Raw genomic sequence first — 17,644 nt, 5'->3', positions numbered from 1 at the left:
TTAACTAGATATTTTTGGTATCATACTCATGAACCAAAGGTTTATTTATTTGATCTAGGTCAATAATTATAAGTGGTACCAACTCTGTTGGTACAGGGGCCAAGCCAATTAGTTTAGCGATTCTAAAACTGTAATTATTACCACATGTCTGTAGTTCATACCACTCTGATATTGCAACATGCATCTCTATAAAACGAAAAATTGGGCCAACCACCAGCAAGAAAAGCCACAAGAAATTTAGAACCCCGTGATAATCCGAGACTACTGAATAATTCACTTTACTGTAGCTGTGAATCCCGTTCCGTATATTTAGGTTAAGTGACATAACGTGAGAGTTCAAAAAATCAAAAGCATAACAAATCACACTGATAAGTCCCTATCTACAAGCACACCGAATAATAAGGATATTTCTGGAAAAACTGTATCAAGCCTAAAAATAATTTGAATCTCACTGTTATAAAAGAAAAAAAACCAACCCGCTTCTCATAATTGTTTAAAGTTTCAAGACCATCACCACTATGAATCAAAGAAGTCAAGGACATGTCATCTGTGCCAAAAAGTAAGAAATGGTGAACATACTACGATCTAAGAGGGGGACAGTAGTGAGAAATTGTCTGTTCATGTCTACATATGGACAAGACAACATGAAGCTAGATCAAAATGAAAGTAACGTGCAACTGTGCAGTGAACCCAGCCACCTCTGATGAATGATAAAGTTCAGGATGAGATTGCCAAATGAAATTTTAGGATTTTACTTCTATTATTAGAGGTCAATATGCTTGAATTTTCCTACATTGATCAAACAACCAGATAACTTCACAAAATGCATTGCGGCAGTCGGCAGAGCCACCACCAACCACCCTCACCGAGCAGAAGGCTTGGTCGATCCATTCAGTATGCCTTATTCTATGATTACATTAAGCAGAAAGCAGATTAACAGTTCAGGGAGTTGGGGACTTAACCCCAAAACCTGTTTTGCTTCACTTTCTCATCCCAAGGCTAATGGGATGGTCAAAGCCATCAATGAAATCATCAAACTTCCTATGCTCATACAGTATTCCTATCAAACTTCAAATCACAAAAAGAAACTTCCTGTAAAAACTATTGTCCCCTTCTTTAGTGGGTTTTCTATCAGACCTTATTTGATTGGGGGTTCAGGCGTTCAGCATCAAACATAGAAGACAGTTTCAACCAATGAAATGCTCTTGGGCAATACCCAAATATTCTTTTGCACCAAATAGGATTAAGAGCCAAGGATGAAATAACTAAAGGAGTTGCTTCTTTCTATATTTTCCAAACAATCTAAAGCCTATGATCATACAGTTTAATGAAGATACGATCATAATTTAATTTTCAACGTTCTTCTTCGTGCATTAACAAAAACAAAGAAGGCCAGAAGGAGTAACACAAGAGTCATGCCTAGTGAGAGCCCTTTCCAAAACATCATCCCTGTGCCATATGAACTGTGCAACATACTCTCCCATCTGTCCTGCAGTTTCAATACATTTTTATGAAAGGAATTTAGTTCTGTTGCAGCCATCAGCTGGTATGAAAAAGGCTACATTATTTCCCAATGAAAAGTTAGAAATATGAATCATGTATGATTTGAAGAAACATGTGATGTGATATGACAAAAGCATTAATAAAGAGAATACATGGTGCATGTGTGCATTAATAAAGAGAATACATGGTGCATTAATAAAGAGAATACATGGTGCATGTGTACTCAATGAATTGATCATCATATGTGCATAGTGTACATTAATAAAGAGAATACCACACTTAAAATAAATAAATAGCTAACAAAGTCATATGCATAATAGATTTCATTTCAACTGCTCATATGGTTTGCTATTTGTTTATCATTATTTCTTGATACAAGAGGAACTCAAGTTCTTTAGCCATCAAAGTAGTAGCCAAGGCAGTGGCATTTTCAGTTCCCAAGCCAAATTTTGACATAATAACATCATAGTTACTTGTATATTTCAATTGAAAGACAATCAGAAACAACATGACTACTCTATAACACATCCTGCCACGCATATAGGTATATTTATCTATGGGATTGTCAAGCCTGGAATTAAGAGACTTACTGAACTACCAAAAGCTTGCACTGCATGCTTGTGTCGCTTTGTAAAGATATCCTTTGCATATTTATAAAGCTCCAAATCAAGGTGGTTAAATTGCCTTATCTGCTCGAGAACCACTTCAGAAACCTGAAGTCGTGCCTGTAATAAATTGAATGTCAAAATGTCAAAGAGAACTAGGGAAGACAGAACCTGAATTACAGCAAACTACGTTAACTACAGCTACTCAACACTGCAGCACATTTAAGTGCTCTAAAGGCAGGTCACAAGGCAACAAGAGAAAAAGGGGGAATAGGCAATATCAAATATATTCTAAAAAGTAACGGGCTTCAAACTATGTTCTGGATAGAGTGCGCACATCTATACAAGTAGAGAACTAGTGCATGGCAAAAAGGATACATTTTGGTGAAAAGAGAAACAAATGCTTTGCAGCCTCACTAATAATCTGCAAAAGATCATCAATTGAAGTAGCTAGTCTAAAAAAATTAAAAGAATTTAGGGCTACCTCCTTAGTAAAGTTTGCTGGGGAGATCCTCTTCAAAGATGAGGTGCGCCTCCTTGTCTGGGCCTCCCGTAAACTAGAAATGCAATCTTCATAAGCTTCCATAAGGTCTCCCACAGTCATCTAAGGTGGCAGAGAGAATCAAAGTCAACATTCTATATTTGGAAAACATCTCTACCCTCCTCATGTCAATATGCAAAATGGCTTACATTTTCTTTCACAGCTCCACCAGTTTCAGATGAAGCAATCTCACTTTCCTTTCCATCTGGAGTGCTGCTCTGTCATATACAGAAAAGGTTCAGTAAAGCTATTAAAACCAATATCCAAATGTCAGGCATTTCATTTGGTAACGATGGCATTTGCTAATTACCTGAAGATCATCATTACTGGGCTTGGAATCTGAAATCGGGTAGCTCTGCTCTGTAGCACAAGTAGATGAATAAGATAAAACCCAAATTCATTCCTCAGTCAACCCTACCTATAATTATTAAAAGAAATGAAAAATTGACGACGTGACATGTAACCCTAAGTCCTATGCAGCATGACTTTGGATAATGCTAATACATCTAGGTCTAAGGCATCACTTATTTAAAAGTTTAAGTGCATGTCTCATATGTATCCATTTGATTGTTATGCAATAGCACTCATGACAAAGGTTATATAACTGAATGTTAAACAGACACCGCACTAACCAGATTTATCGTTAGCAGCATTAATCTCCCCACTAAAATTTGATCCTCTCAGCTGTGAAATCACCTGGGCACCAACCACATTTGCAAACATTGTTGCAGATTCTCTGTGCTCCTCAGTGAGACCAACATATAACATATCATCCAACCTCTTCTGCAAGATTTACACATCTCTACCGTGGTTTACAACTTACAACATAAGATGAAAATTAAGATGATAAGAGAAACAGTACTTGCAAAGAAAATAATATGGACGGCTCTGAAAACTTGGTTTTATCACCTTTGCAACTTGAAGAACATATTCACCAAGCAGCTTATACTTCTGCACACAATGGCGCACTTCATGTGAATCGGGTTGATAGGAGTTGTTTGTCAATCCTGCTACCTTTTAAATTAGGAAAGTGAATCAGATACATTAATATAATGCTAGACAGAAATAATAATTATATATGAACATAACTTGATAATTTATATCAATTATATAGCCCAATGTGAACCCACATCTGTTAAATTATTGAAGAAAACCCCGAAACTGACCAAAGAATTTTTTAGTAAAAAAAGAACTAATGAGAACAATAATGGTAGTTTGACCACTACCAAGAATACTGTATCTGGTCATACTCCTAAGTCAATCAGACAAAAAGATGTAAAGTAAGATCTTCCCTCTTGGCTAGCTTCCTTCTGAACTATACTTAATATACTTAAATGAAAATGTAGCTTGCAGCATCTCCATTTATTATTATGAGTTGGTACCCAGCACAACCAGATGCTATGCACTAAAAGATCTATTTATTTTAATGATATACCATATCCCGAGGAGTAGACAAGCCTTGCTTTTCCCTCCATGAATATGCATTACTATGCAACTGGAAATAGTATCAGCCTCTTAGTTTCCAATGTCATTTGCTAACCTCACTCCTTTAGTGAGATGTTTGGAGGACATGCCATGTACCAATTGTTAAGTAAGTAACTCTATATCACCTTCCCACCCACGAATTAGTTTACATTTTCATATTGTGATAAATAGATGTGTCCTGGGTATCATTGATCATCCCCCCGCCCCCCTCTCCATTTTCTTTTGGTTGCAACTGATCATACCCCTTTGATTCCAAGTGAATGCAATTGACATATCCTAAGCATATATCGAAAAGTAATATTTCCAAATTGTACGTAATCACCAAACCAACATGAAAAGGTCACTGGTTGTTATAAATGCCTGCTTAAAATTACAAAGCAAAGAAAACCTACTTAGAAAACATAAGAAAAATGCTATCAATAACACATCAATTAACAATATAAACTCAAGAGGCAAGCTACACATATTAAGCATACAAGTGGATATTTTCAGTAAAATATTATCCATCAATGATACATCAATGTATCATGTATCATGATATGCTATATCCATGATAACATGTCATATGCAAGGTGAACATAAGTCCGCCACTGACACAGAAAACTTAGTATCATATGAAGAAAAGATTCTTCTTGAACAAAACAACAAAGTCATCTTATAACGGGACAATTTTTCCATTGTAACTCACGAGCCTGTAACACTAACAGAGTCTATGACGCAAAGAGTAGCTATAACCAGCAAAAATCAGCTGAATTCATTGCCAAAATGAAGCTAAATAAGCATGTTGAAACATTTTTCAATTAAGAGTTCAAAGCTGAAATTTTAACGAAATATTGATGAAATTTGGGCGACATGGAAGATACACCTTCCACACTATCCGATAATTGAGCCGTACCACCCAAAATTCACAATATTGGATGCTATTTCAGTATATAGGCCCATATTTAAACATTGCACCAAAATTTAAGATCATTCAGTCAGTCAACATAGTAAAAGAAAATTCAACCAATAATTTACCTTCATGGCCGTGAGAATTTCAAAGTTTTCCAGCATTTTATTTAGGCATTAGTGTGGCAGCCAAGAAATTAACTAAAAATATAAGAAGCATTAAATATTTGCTAGAGGCCACAAGAGAATGAACTACCTGGAATGTTGCACCATTGTGAACAATATCTTGAGCTATAGGGTGATTGATGTATTCATGTAATGGCATCACAATTTCCTCCATGTTGTATGGGTCATCGCTCTGAACTTCAAATGTGCCACTAAGCTTTCGACCCTCTCTCTGTCCAGAAACATCAATATAAATAATTATGGAGTAATACTCCATCAATAATTTAAGGATTGTTTGAGCAGAAATATCACAAAGTAGACAAGCTATAGGACAATGAAGGTTAACTGGGTCCAAGCAGTTGAGAAGAAAACATACCCGAGCAAAAAGGTCTTCCCTCATCCATGGAACCAAATATTTCCAGGGCCAAATGTCCAATGTGCTTACTCCTTTAGTCTTCAACCGCAAACGTCTCGCCATTTGTGTTGCAGAAGTTAAGTTGGGATGTACCAAAAACCTAGCAGCTACCTCTACCGAAAATTCATAAGAACTAAAAACACGGTCAACTGGATCCCTAAGTATTGTCACTACTGAAGTTCTCTCCCTTGGAAGTTTCGACATCATGCTATAATCATCATGAGTAACCAGCAACCTGCACTGTTTTTTTCTGCGCCAATAAATATTAACATCGATTAACAATGCCAACTAGAAATAGTATGAGGTATATATATTAATGATAGAAAACATAGTTCTGTAAGACATCCAATTTAGCTGCTGCTATCTACATCACACAGAAAAAAAGTTAATGATGCAACACTGAGCCTTAATGTTGTTTTAAGCAGTTAAAATACTTATTACAACAACTCATGGCTCATGGCTCATTATCTATATCTGTTTAATGATACGTTCTCTCCCCTTCACTATAATCATGCCAAACTTCCTCTCAGAATTTCTTCAGACCACTCTAGCTAGCGAACAAACAACTTTAAATCTATACACCCCTTGAAAATTTAATAGGATAATTAGACATAAGAAACATTAACTCGAGTTCAATGATTGTTTGCTACTAAAACTATTCAAACCATGGTGATAATAAAGTTGACAAAACTGTAGCCAGAAGAGTGAAGTCAAAAATAAACATTATAAACGAGAAGATAAGATGTTACCTAGGGTCAAACCGCAGCTTATCATAAGATCGGGGGCATTCCAGAGAGCTATAATACAACTTTCTCAAGAAACTGCAAGTGAAGACATAGCCAGATGGTATCAATATGGCTTAACAATGCTTGGGTATGAATCTTTAGGGCGAAATAATTTGTGGATTACCAGTGAAAATATGTGCGCCCCCCTGTTCTTGGGACGTGAAGGAAAAACAGCAAATCCCTCAGTGTGTGCTTATCTTCTTTAACTTGTTGTTGAAGCGAAGAGAATGCCCATCCCTTGACAACTCTTTCACAATGCCCATAATCATTCTTAAAAGATGCGGCATTCACTGATACATAAGCTGTAGATAAACCACAATATCAGCAGCCTGCCCAACATTACTCCTAATTTTCCAATCTTATCTACACACACCTAGATGCCTACATTATGAAACTCTACAACAGCAGATTACGTACCGAATCCGAGTAGCAACAGCAGGATAATAGAGAATTTCAGAGTAGGATCCATACACCCTCTTCCTACTCCAACCGCTGCTAAACCCATAACAACAATTAGTCAAATTTGGCCCCTTTCAAGAACCCAGTTTTATTTTCTTGTGCCTTTGGTTTTAAACAAAAGAGATTCAGAATTATGATGGGGAGAAATAGTCAAAGCTATGAGGGCATAAGAATCCACAAAACCCTAACGACAAGAGAAAAAGAGATAGAAATTCAAAGGAAGGAACAAAAATCGAGAGAGGGTGAATTGGTAAGGAAACCTGTATCGAAAGAGAGGGTCTCGTGCTCATAAACGGTGTTGGGAGTGTAGCAGACAGCGGGGAAGACGATGAATAAAGGTCCCACCTTTGGCGAAACCTTGGTGGGTTTGGGTCCCCAAAAGTTTCAAGATTTTCTCAGCAAACCAAACATGGCCTTTTGGGTGTTGAAATTGTTTCTCTGCATTTTTGGACACAGTCTGCGTTTGTGTTTGTGTTTTGTGCTTGTGTGCTCAAATGGGAAAGTCGGACACTCCCCAACATTGTCCGGTACCATGCTTTCCAGGGGCAAATTCGTCCAATGAAATTATTAATTATTTCACAGTTTTTTTTTTTTTTTTTCTAAGGAAAATTAATATAATTCTTCGGATTATTGATACTGCAAACAAGAGCTGCATGTTTGGGACTGTTTGTTTATTGTTGTAGTGCGACACAGGGTGTCTCGCTTATGTCTCGACAGAGGTGCATGGTGGCGCCATGGTGGTGTTGTGGTTGTGGAGCTTTAGCTTTTACTATACAAGTTTTTGTATTTGCTTTGTTTAGTGAGGAGGGTGAAGACCCCACCATTCCGAGAGTGATCTGTGTCCCTCACATCCGTCCCACTTTCACCTGTTTTGTCACATACTACGATCTGCAAGACTCCAACTATTGTTCTCCTCCTTCCCTTCTAGCCTCCGATCCTTAGCGGTGTGAGTTTCATTTCCCATATGAAAGTAAAAGATAGAATGCAAAGACCATGAGCTTCAGAATGGTTGCTGCGGTTCATCTTCACAGTGAAATGAGAACTAGTACGTATTAGAAAACTGAAGGCGAGATAAGTGATGATTTGCATGGTAACATAGTGACAAGTTCAATGTTTCTCTTTTAGTTGAAAAGGAAAAAGAGAGGCAAGAAGCAAACTTCTCAGCAACAAATATGAGGATTGTTATAAACTAGAGAATAAAAGAGAGATAGAATAGAGAAACAGAATATATGAGGAGGTAGAAGTGTGTATTTCATTCTCATTAGACCCCCTTTATACAGGAGTAATGTTTACATCATAAGGACATAACTAATGAGTATTTACAGTGGATAGCCACATTTATATAATATTTACAACAACCCCCCTTAGATGTCCACCAATTTGTGATATGGTATTGGATGCACTTAATGTTGCCTCGTCAAAAACCTTGTCAGGTCAAAAATAATCCTGGTCGAAGGAGAAAAAGAGTACAATGCGCATATGTCCTAGGTAACATATTTTGAATGCTCCCCTTGATTAGGGATAGCAAAAATCCTCATCAGGTAGGGTACACATAGGGTATTCAACTCTAATGGGGAGAAATTTGGGGGAAATCGGCTAATGGGGATGGGGATCCCCAATATTCGAATTCTGAAATCGGGTACGGGGCGGGGATGATATTTTAATCCCCATCCCCATACCCACCCAATAAGAATTATATGAAATATATAGGATTAAATTCAGTTTAGTCCCTTGAACTTTAGGACTAAAATTAGTTTGATCCCTCTTTCTGAAAATCGATCTCAATGGTCCCTATACTCTCAAATGACATCACCCGAGTCCAAAATTTGAGTTTAGCTCCAAAAGTGACGTCAGCTGCTGAGTTTGAGCCGACATAGGGCCCCACTTTTTAGTTTTTTCAACCCCCAAGAAGGGCAAAACAGACATTTTCACAATAAAATGATTTTAAAAAAAAAAAAAAAGATGCCTTCGTCTTCTTCCAAACCTCCAATTCCCTTTCCTTCTTCTTCTTCTTCTTCCTCCGAACCCATCAAAAACCAACCATCCTCAAAGAAGTCTTATCACTCAATTTCCACATCTAAACACAACATTGATATCATAATACAAAGAAAAGCAAATGTCACAGAATGATCACCTGCCTAACAGCATAAGGAAGCAGAGTTTTAGGTATGTAATACTCATGAATCCCCAAATTGGTCTTCTACCCACTCCGAACTTTCCCAAAATAGAAAGTCAAAATCCTCTTCCTCCCTATCACGACCTTGGACCCCTGAGCTTTGATATCACACTCTTTTGCAGTAATCTTCCAAATCCCTCTCTCGGTGGCCCAGTTGGCCTGGCCCTGTTTTTTGCCAGACTTGTAATCTGGTCTATTGAAGTAGAACCAGTCCTCATCATCCAACCTTATCGGCGAAAAACGTTGACACACCTAGTTTACATAATCTCAGTCTCGACAAAACAAAACATTTTGCCAAAAAAAAGAAGCAGAATTGAAGCCAAATGGGGTTCAGTTTCATTACCAGGCAATGCAAAATCCAGCTACCATGCATCTCATGTCGCCACAACCACTCGACCTAGGACACAAATCCTATCAAAGCCCAAGCTTCTTCATTGTCGTGCACCGTTGTCCGCCTTCACACACGACAACCCTCGTAACTTCTGCCGCCGATTCCGATGACCGGCAAGGTGAAGATGTCTGGTCAGATCGAGGCCTTCACGATGTCAGATCGGATCAAGGCCTTCATGACTCAGGTAAGGCCACGGTTTGGGCTTGATCAAAGGCCATGTCTCCTTTAACGAATTGGACTGAAACCAAGGGATCGAAGATGAATTGGACTTGTAATTTCATAATTTCGCTAGGGATTGACAGACCCATTGAGCGTGGGAGGAGGATTGGGCAGCGGAGAGGCAATTGGGGCTGCAGAAGGCATGGAGGGAGCAGGATTGGCAGAGTGAAATGGGGGCGGTTTGGGGGTTTAGGGGTTTTGAGGCTGTGGTTGCAGTAAGGGTGAGGAGAGGAAGAGCGGGGTAGAGGACGATAGGAGAGTTACGGAGAGCGAATTGGCCGCCTTTGAGCTCAGTTGGGATATATATATATATATATATATATATATATATATAGAGAGAGAGAGAGAGAGAGAGAGAGAGAGAGAGAGAGAGAGAGAGAGAGAGAGAGAGAGAGAGAGAGAGAGAGAGAGAGAGAGAATATAGACCCAAAAAAAAAGATAAAAAAATTAGAAATGTCTATTTTGCCCTTTCTATGGGACCCTATGTCGGCTCCAACTCAGCAGCTAACGTCACTTTTGGCGCCAAACTCAAATTTTGGACTCGAGTGATGTCATTTGAGAGTATATGGACCATCGAGATCGATTTTCAGAAAGAGGGACCAAACTGATTTTAGCCTTAAAGTTCAAGGGACTAAACTGAATTTAATCCAAATATATATATGTATATATATATTATTTATTTATTATATATATATATATATATATTTTTGATATTATTTATGAATAAATATTTATGTAAACTTCATCTTTTTATCAATATTTAAATTCTGTTAATAAATATGTTCAAAAAAAGGAAGATTCTTTTAATAAAATATCTTTATCAACATGTTAATTTTCCTTGATTGAAATAAGTGTTGTAAATATTATAATTTATGTGGATGTCCATGTAAATACTCATTAGTTATGTACTTTGATGTAAACCCTACCTCTATATAAAGGAGGCTAATGAGACTGAATGATAACATGTGACGTCCCGAACCCGAATTTACCAGTTTACAAGTTTTTTGATGGGTAAACGACATTTACATTTACTTTTTGACTCCGTTTCGACATTTTAGGTGGCCCTAAAAGTTGACTTTTTGTTCGGGTCAAAATTTGGGAAAATGTTCTTCATGGAAGTCGTAGAGGATGTTAAACTGAGCGCGTGCATATGTGGTGCGTAAAAATCGGAGTTCGTATGTGAAAGTTACAAGCGAAATAGTAAAGATACTGTTCATTGGTAGAAAGTATAAATTTGAATTTTTACTGTTGGGGCCGGTAATTTTTCTTTTCTCTCTCTCTCCTCCTCCCCGCGTCTCTCTCCCTCTTCTCTGCAACTCCGGCCACCTCTTGATTCCGGCCACCTAGGAACGAACAAGTGCCACTGCTGGACTCCTCTACTCCTACCCAACCTCCCCACGGCGATAACTCACGGCGGTTTGGACGGAAAACGAAGAATCAAGCCCGGAAACTTTACTGTAGCAGTTTGAGTCAACGCCTATTTCTCTCGATTCCGGCCATCTCCGGCCACCAAACCGGCGTCGAAGGTTCGGTTTTTGTCAAGGATCATTTTCCCCCTAGCCTTGAGCCACGATTTGCAGTGTAGAGGAAGAATCGACGATTGGAAGATTACGGTCACTATTCACAGTTTGAGTTCAAGCTTCTCCTTAATTGTTGAGGTACTTCCACTCATTTTCTAACTTGGTTACAGTTGAAAGAATTATTGGGTCCGTTGAGTAGGTGCTGCTGCCAAAGTTTGGTGGCCATCGGAGCTGGTGGCGGTGGCGGCGGTGCCGCCACTATGGGCGGCGGTAGCGGTGGCTAGGGTAGCTTTTTAATTTCAATTTCTGGCTAGTTAAATTCTATAATTATCATAGAGCTTGTATGTGAAGTTTGGTGAATTTTGGAGAAGCTTGGAATTAATTATGAATTTTTGAAGTTTAGGGTTTCGATTATCGAATTACGAGAATCCGACCGTCAGATATCTCTCGGTTCTGCTGTGGAACCTTTAAATTAACGAATTGGTATTAGTGGTATAATTTGGGTTGCATCCAAGGAGAAGTGGAGATGTAATTATGAGGAATTGATTTTAGGAATCGTATTAATTTGTCGAATAACTATTCACGGAATATAATTGTGTACAGGGCGATGTACCGAGCTATTGCTCGACGAAGGAACTCATATGCATGGTCGCCTAAATAGTACTGTGAGTGGACATTTGTTTTTAAATTAATTCCGCATGCAGTATTATTATTATTTTCTTCCAATTGAGATTTAATTATGTTTTGAATATTTGAGATTTAGTTTATCGAGATTTATTTATGGATTACGAGATTAGTATTGAAATTCCTTCCCGAGGGCTTTTAGTAGATTTTTGAGATAGTCATTCATGAGTTATTGAGTTGGGAAATGATTTTCGGGAGGTGACTGATTCGGAAAAATATTATGAGAATTATTGTTTTCGAATATCAGTTTTTATGAAGATATACGAGTGCGAGGGATTTAGCAAATATTTGAGCATGATTGATTTATCGAGATTTATTGGGTTTTGAATTCCGCACTTATCAGACTTGGGTTAGATGGAGCTTTCTTTCCGAAAGCAATTATTGAATTATAGAGTATGTGATTATGCTTTCGAGGATTTATTGAGATATCGAGGATTGAGTTAGTGAGTTATTACTGAGTTATGCTTTCGGTGAATTATTATTGATTTATTGAGGTAATATCGAGTTTCTTTCTGAAAGCAAGTGATTGAAAGAGGTTATGTTCAATTCTTGAGGAGGCTATTCAGTTTATTAAGGAGGCCAGTTTTGTCGCATGCGTATCTTACCTAGTTGGCAGTCCCTTCTAGGTAATAGTCTGGTTGGCAGTCCCTTCCAGACTACAACTCGGTTGGCAGTCCCATCCGATGCGTCACCTGGTTGGCAATCCCTTCCAGATGACATGAGGTAGTTAGTCGGCAGTCCCGTCTACTACCTGTGGTTAGTCGGCAGTCCCGTCTACTACATGTGGCTAGTTAGCAGTCTCATCTATCCACCGCCTCCTATTCCGGTTGGCAGTCCCTTCCGATGCGTCATCTGGGTGGCAGTCCCTCCTAGATGGCATGAGATGACTAGACAGCAGTCCTTTTTAGTCATCAAACGAGCCTCATGAAAAGGGATGTTTTTATAAGGATTGAGGATGAGATTTTAAGAGATTTCAAGATGTTCTTGTTACGTGATTGAGATTTCAGTAAAGAGGATGATTAAAAGTATTTCCAAGATTACTGCATGCGAGGTTTTAGAGAATAACTTGGGAAAGCATTAAGTTTTATTTATTCATTTGAAATCACTTATTTTTCGTCCACTCACTCTAACGGATTTTAAATGTTTTCCCCTGGGCCCTTCGGTTTTAAATGCCCAGTTTGCAGGCCAGTTTAGCTTGAGGTCGAGCGTACTTGGGGTTGAGGCATAGCTGTCATAGCTTCCGCATTATAAAAGCATCGGTCATTTATCTTGCTTTCTATTCTCTTGTTCGCCTGTATATTAGATTGCTCTGATAACCTATGAGATCAATATTCTTAAATTCAGAATTGTTTATGAAATGAGTTATGTGAGATGTTGTGATATAGGGAGCAGGGTGGCTCCAGGAGAATAAGGATGGATGATTTAGAAGTGTTGATGTTTTTCTACAGGTTTTGGGTTGTCCATTTTTAGGGGAAGTTCTGTCAAATTTTTGATAGAATTTCTTCTAAAGTGGGCCCCACAGGGCCTCTTCGGATTTCAGGGTGAAAACCGGGGCGGGTCCTGTCATAACACTTCTACTTCCTCCCAACTATCCTCTCTCTATCTCCTTCCTACTTTATAACAATAAGAAATTTATTTTATTTTGGTGTTCGATTTTAACTTCATATTTTACAATCCATAATTATTTGTATAAATTTTTATATAATAAATTAGTAATATTGTTAACGGGGATTAGGACGGGTATGGGGACCTATTCCCCAATAGAGATGGGGACGGGGAATCCCCAGTATCATATTACGGGGATTGGGGAAGGTAAGGGGATGGAGAATGCGGTCCGGTATGAGGATGGGCTTACCCTACCCTCCCCATTGCCAGCCCTACCCCTGATTGTATGTAACAAAATACATGCACCATGTATATTGGATATGGTGTGTCGATCACATAGGTGAGACTGTGTGCTTTGCATAAAGGGGACTCATTATGAATTGCAATTTCTGCAAAGGTTAGGGCAATACCAATAAAACTATGATATTTTTAATGAATCTTACCTGACATGATAACATGATAAGAGTATAACTAATTTCATATGCTCAAATTATAGATTAAGATATTAGTTAAAGAATAACAATATAAAGGAACAACAATTAACAAATTTACCTTTATCCGAGCATTGAAATTTAAGTATGGCATACTTAGACATAAATATCAATTTGTGTAATTGATAATTTCATATAGGCTCAATATGAGCTCTAGATAAATTCATAACTTCGTGGAAGTTAGAATATGTTGCAACATTGTGAGCATGATTCGAATTCGATTTCGATTTCTTAGTCTTGTCATAGTACTCATTAAGGCAATAAGTCACTTTGACGGTAAATGAATGAGTATAAATGAACTTTAGACTTTTCGATTCCATGACCAAGCTTTAAGCTTTTTCATTTATTCATGGACTTTCCTTTGGCAATATAATTACATCAAGCATTCGGTTAAGCAATATGTTTATGATGACACATAGGATTTGGGGATTTGTTTTTAGCAATTTCCCTATAAGATCTTCATATTTACCAAGACAACATACCATAAGCCTCTCCTCAATATAACACCTATATGTAATACTGTACTTATAGAACAGTTGTCGCTTGGAGAAGAATAATAATCTCATGTCTCTATAAAGAGACTTGTGTCATAGTGATTTCAATTCACTTTAGTACACCCTTTTATAATTTTTAGGGTTGATAAAGTCCAAGTATATCATCACATTTACGATATTCTATTTCATTGGAATTGCCTCTTTCCAATTTGGCCAATATTATAGTTTGTCAACACAGCGAAACGTGGTATAGTATACAACCCTTGATGATTTTCAATAGCGCTACTATAGATGAGATATCATCAAATTTCGATCTCACACATTCATATATGCATGCATTAGCTATAATAAGCTTTGTTGATATCAAGTACTCATTCCTCTTTAAGGGAATGTATTGTCTCTCTTGGACAAATTAATTAGAGAATGTGGATCTTTGTATAACCTCATGAAGAGTATTATAGGGCTTATATAATCTTCCCTTATAGGGAGCTTGAAATATTGGACTTGGTGAATATAGTCCACATTAATTCATGCCGTTACAATAGTGTTTCCTCCCCCAAACGGCAGGAAGACTATCTAGTTTGACCATTCGCAAAATGTGCGATAAAAAATGAGTGGTGCTATTCACACACCAATTTCCTCTGTTCACACATTCCCTCTATTTTTCTATTACTTTAATTCAATTTATTTTTATAAATTACCCTAACTATCCTCTCCTTGCAATTCTGATTATTTTTTCTTTCTTTTTTTCTATTTTGCAAGTCAATCATCAGCAAATTCTGAACCCTTATTTTCCTGTAGACGAGGACTTCAAAACCCTTATTTTGTAAGTCAGTTTGTGTTCAAGTTTTGCCTTACTTCCCAAACTCCAAACTGCATGAAATTTTAGCATTCTCTACCTTAATGTGTTTACTTTGAATATGAAAAATTCAAGTTCATTGCTGCACAAATGAATTTTTAGTAAATCTCCAAAGCTGAACTGTGCCTGCCTTAAGGTTCTACTTTATATTGTGTTAAATTTGGTCTTATTCTAAATTTCTCTTGCTTGAGAACCTCTTAAGTCATACCCCGGATTTGGGGTGTGACAAATTGATATCAATTTTCCTAATTTCTCTTTAGATTTAGCATGAACAAGTTAAGTTTTGAGTGATGAGAAAGTAATTTAGGAAATTGAGTGTTTTGTCTTATTTATTTTTGCAGGGCAACTAAAATATTAACTGAAATGAGGCAACTAAAATATTAACTGAAATGAGGAGCACCTTTGTTGCTTTATGAACGTTGACGATTTTAATGAGGTAAACTATTTTTCTAGGTCATTAGCTAATGTTCTTAAAATCTTATGTAGGGTTGATGATTCAAATTCTTTGCTTACATCAGAATTTTGACCATGATTTTTAGATTTTGCACGAAGAAGTTAAGTTTTGAGTGACGAGGAAGTAATCAAGAAAGTTTTGTGACTACTGATATCCATTATAAAACTCTGCATTGACTAACATTGTGCTCTTTCTGTTTATGTTTTGTCGTAGATTTGTAGTGCCATTACATAACAACAATTTTTTAACTAAAGTGCTATTGTATTTTCTTTGGATGCTATTTTGCAACATTTGAGATATATATTATTGCATAGGATCTACTTGTTACATACTGGAAGTAATGTTCCAAAGTCTAGTGTTTTTTTTTCCAGCCTAATGTTGAACTTTTATTTATGGGTGAGTGTTCTTTCAATACAATTATCTAAAATACATTATATTAAGAGTTTCATACCATTGATTATGCGTGTGTCTGCATTTGTTTAGCCCTTCAGGTAAGTCTTGTTTAATTAATTTTGAACTATACTCCATTTTTTTTTGTACCTAGAAATTTTTCAAATTTACAGACTACGTCTGAAATTGGCTTATTGCCAATCTATAAGAGATGAGAAGCTTTAATAAGCTAGGTGCAACATTGGAACCATAGACAACAAAGGAGTAAAGCATGCGTCTTACCCCTCCTACTCGTATGGGGACAAACTTTGCAATTTAGATGATAATTGATTTATGATTGACTTGCCAAATAGAAAAAAGAAAAAAAAAAAGAAAAATAATCAGAATTGCAAAGGAGGGTAATTAGGATAATTTGTAAAAATAAATCAAATTAAATTAACAAAAAAATAAAGGGAGTGTGTGAATAGAGAAAATGGGTGTGTGAATAGCACCACCCTAAAAAATATTGGACATATGATATCCATTTGGGGGTGGCGAGCCCAAACCAAATTTTAGGTCAAAAACTTGTAGTTAATGAGTGTCACTTTTTCAATTTCTCATCATTGATTGAGACTTTTTCTTAAAATAAAAATAAGACATGGTGGATAAGAATCACACATCAATTCATGTCATTTTTCATAAACGATATTGCTTCCCCTAATGGTGGGAGGATTGTCTTATTAAAGTGATAACTCGCAAATATGCGATAAATTATAACTTTCTTTTTAGGAAGGCTTGCAATTATTGTTGTATCATACAACAATGTGAAGTATGTATATGAGTCTACATGACATAGTAGATAAAATAAAGACACATTAGTCACGCCAAAATATTTTTATTTGGCTCAATGAAAACTTTTAGTTCATGATATAGTATACAATAGTATACTTATAGTTGATTAATACAACTTAATGTAGGTGAAACTTTCATCACCAAATATATGCAATGGTATTCCACATAGGTAACATAATACGAGCTCAGTTTGGAGCCATCAATCATGAAATGATTGTTACCTTAGCTTTCTGAAGCATCAATTGTGAAAAATTATCAACAATTGCAATGGATCATGTCCATAATTGCATTATATGCAAGACAAATGTGTTTGTCATTATGTTTATCATGAACATTTATAGTTCAAATTGAATTTATTGATGAACACGTGTTCATATTATTGTTTGACACTGAAAAATGTCAAAATGATATACTCAAATTTTGAGTTTGGGGCAATGGTCCATATGGGTATAAGCGTATACTCCAATAAATAATAGATTTAGGGATCAAAGCCCTCATACTCAAAACATTTGGTTTGAGTTTTCACAATTAAAAGCATGTTCTAAAAGTAGAGTGAATAAAGGTTCACATGTACTCGTAAAGAGAAGGGCAAAGGTCCTGACATAATTGGAGATCAAGAAACAAAAAGTTTCGATTTATTTGATTGTATAACAATCAGTGGAGGAATTTTAAGTTCTCATGAAA

The 17,644-nt window shown here is 36.8% G+C and overlaps 1 protein-coding gene across 4 annotated transcripts; it reads right to left on the bottom strand.

The window, feature by feature from the left end:
- Positions 1-1,213: 1,213 nt before the first annotated feature.
- Positions 1,214-7,339, bottom strand: LOC112167239 (protein-tyrosine sulfotransferase). 4 transcript variants are annotated; one of them, XM_024304230.2, is made up of 13 exons: positions 7,107-7,337; positions 6,805-6,948; positions 6,512-6,689; positions 6,352-6,423; positions 5,564-5,852; positions 5,279-5,419; positions 3,559-3,663; positions 3,282-3,432; positions 2,960-3,009; positions 2,799-2,867; positions 2,593-2,712; positions 2,094-2,228; positions 1,214-1,489 (listed from the first exon to the last, which is right to left on the bottom strand). In XM_024304230.2, the coding sequence occupies exons 2-13, from the start codon at positions 6,890-6,892 to the stop codon at positions 1,340-1,342; spliced, it is 1,548 nt and encodes a 515-aa protein (XP_024159998.1). In that variant the 5' UTR covers positions 6,893-6,948; positions 7,107-7,337; the 3' UTR covers positions 1,214-1,339. The 4 variants fall into 4 exon arrangements, with proteins under 4 accessions (XP_024159998.1, XP_040363128.1, XP_040363127.1 ...); XM_040507194.1 differs by having other exon boundaries at positions 6,805-6,882; XM_040507193.1 differs by having other exon boundaries at positions 6,805-6,879.
- Positions 7,340-17,644: the final 10,305 nt, after the last annotated feature.

The sequence above is a fragment of the Rosa chinensis genome, chromosome 5 (genome assembly GCF_002994745.2).
Source record: "Rosa chinensis cultivar Old Blush chromosome 5, RchiOBHm-V2, whole genome shotgun sequence".
Taxonomy (NCBI): domain Eukaryota; kingdom Viridiplantae; phylum Streptophyta; class Magnoliopsida; order Rosales; family Rosaceae; genus Rosa; species Rosa chinensis.
Note: the sequence above shows the minus strand (reverse complement) of the source record. Positions and strands in the feature narration are given on the sequence as shown.

Coding starts and splice junctions, on each gene's coding strand:
- LOC112167239 (XM_024304230.2), bottom strand. CDS start 6,892: ATGGGTTTAGCAGCGGTTGGAGTAGGAAGAGGGTGTATGGATCCTACT. Junction 6,690..6,804: donor GCTGTTGCTACTCGGATTCG/GTACGTAATCTG, acceptor GTTTATCTACAG/CTTATGTATCAGTGAATGCC. Junction 3,664..5,278: donor ACAATGGTGCAACATTCCAG/GTAGTTCATTCT, acceptor CTAATTTAAAAG/GTAGCAGGATTGACAAACAA.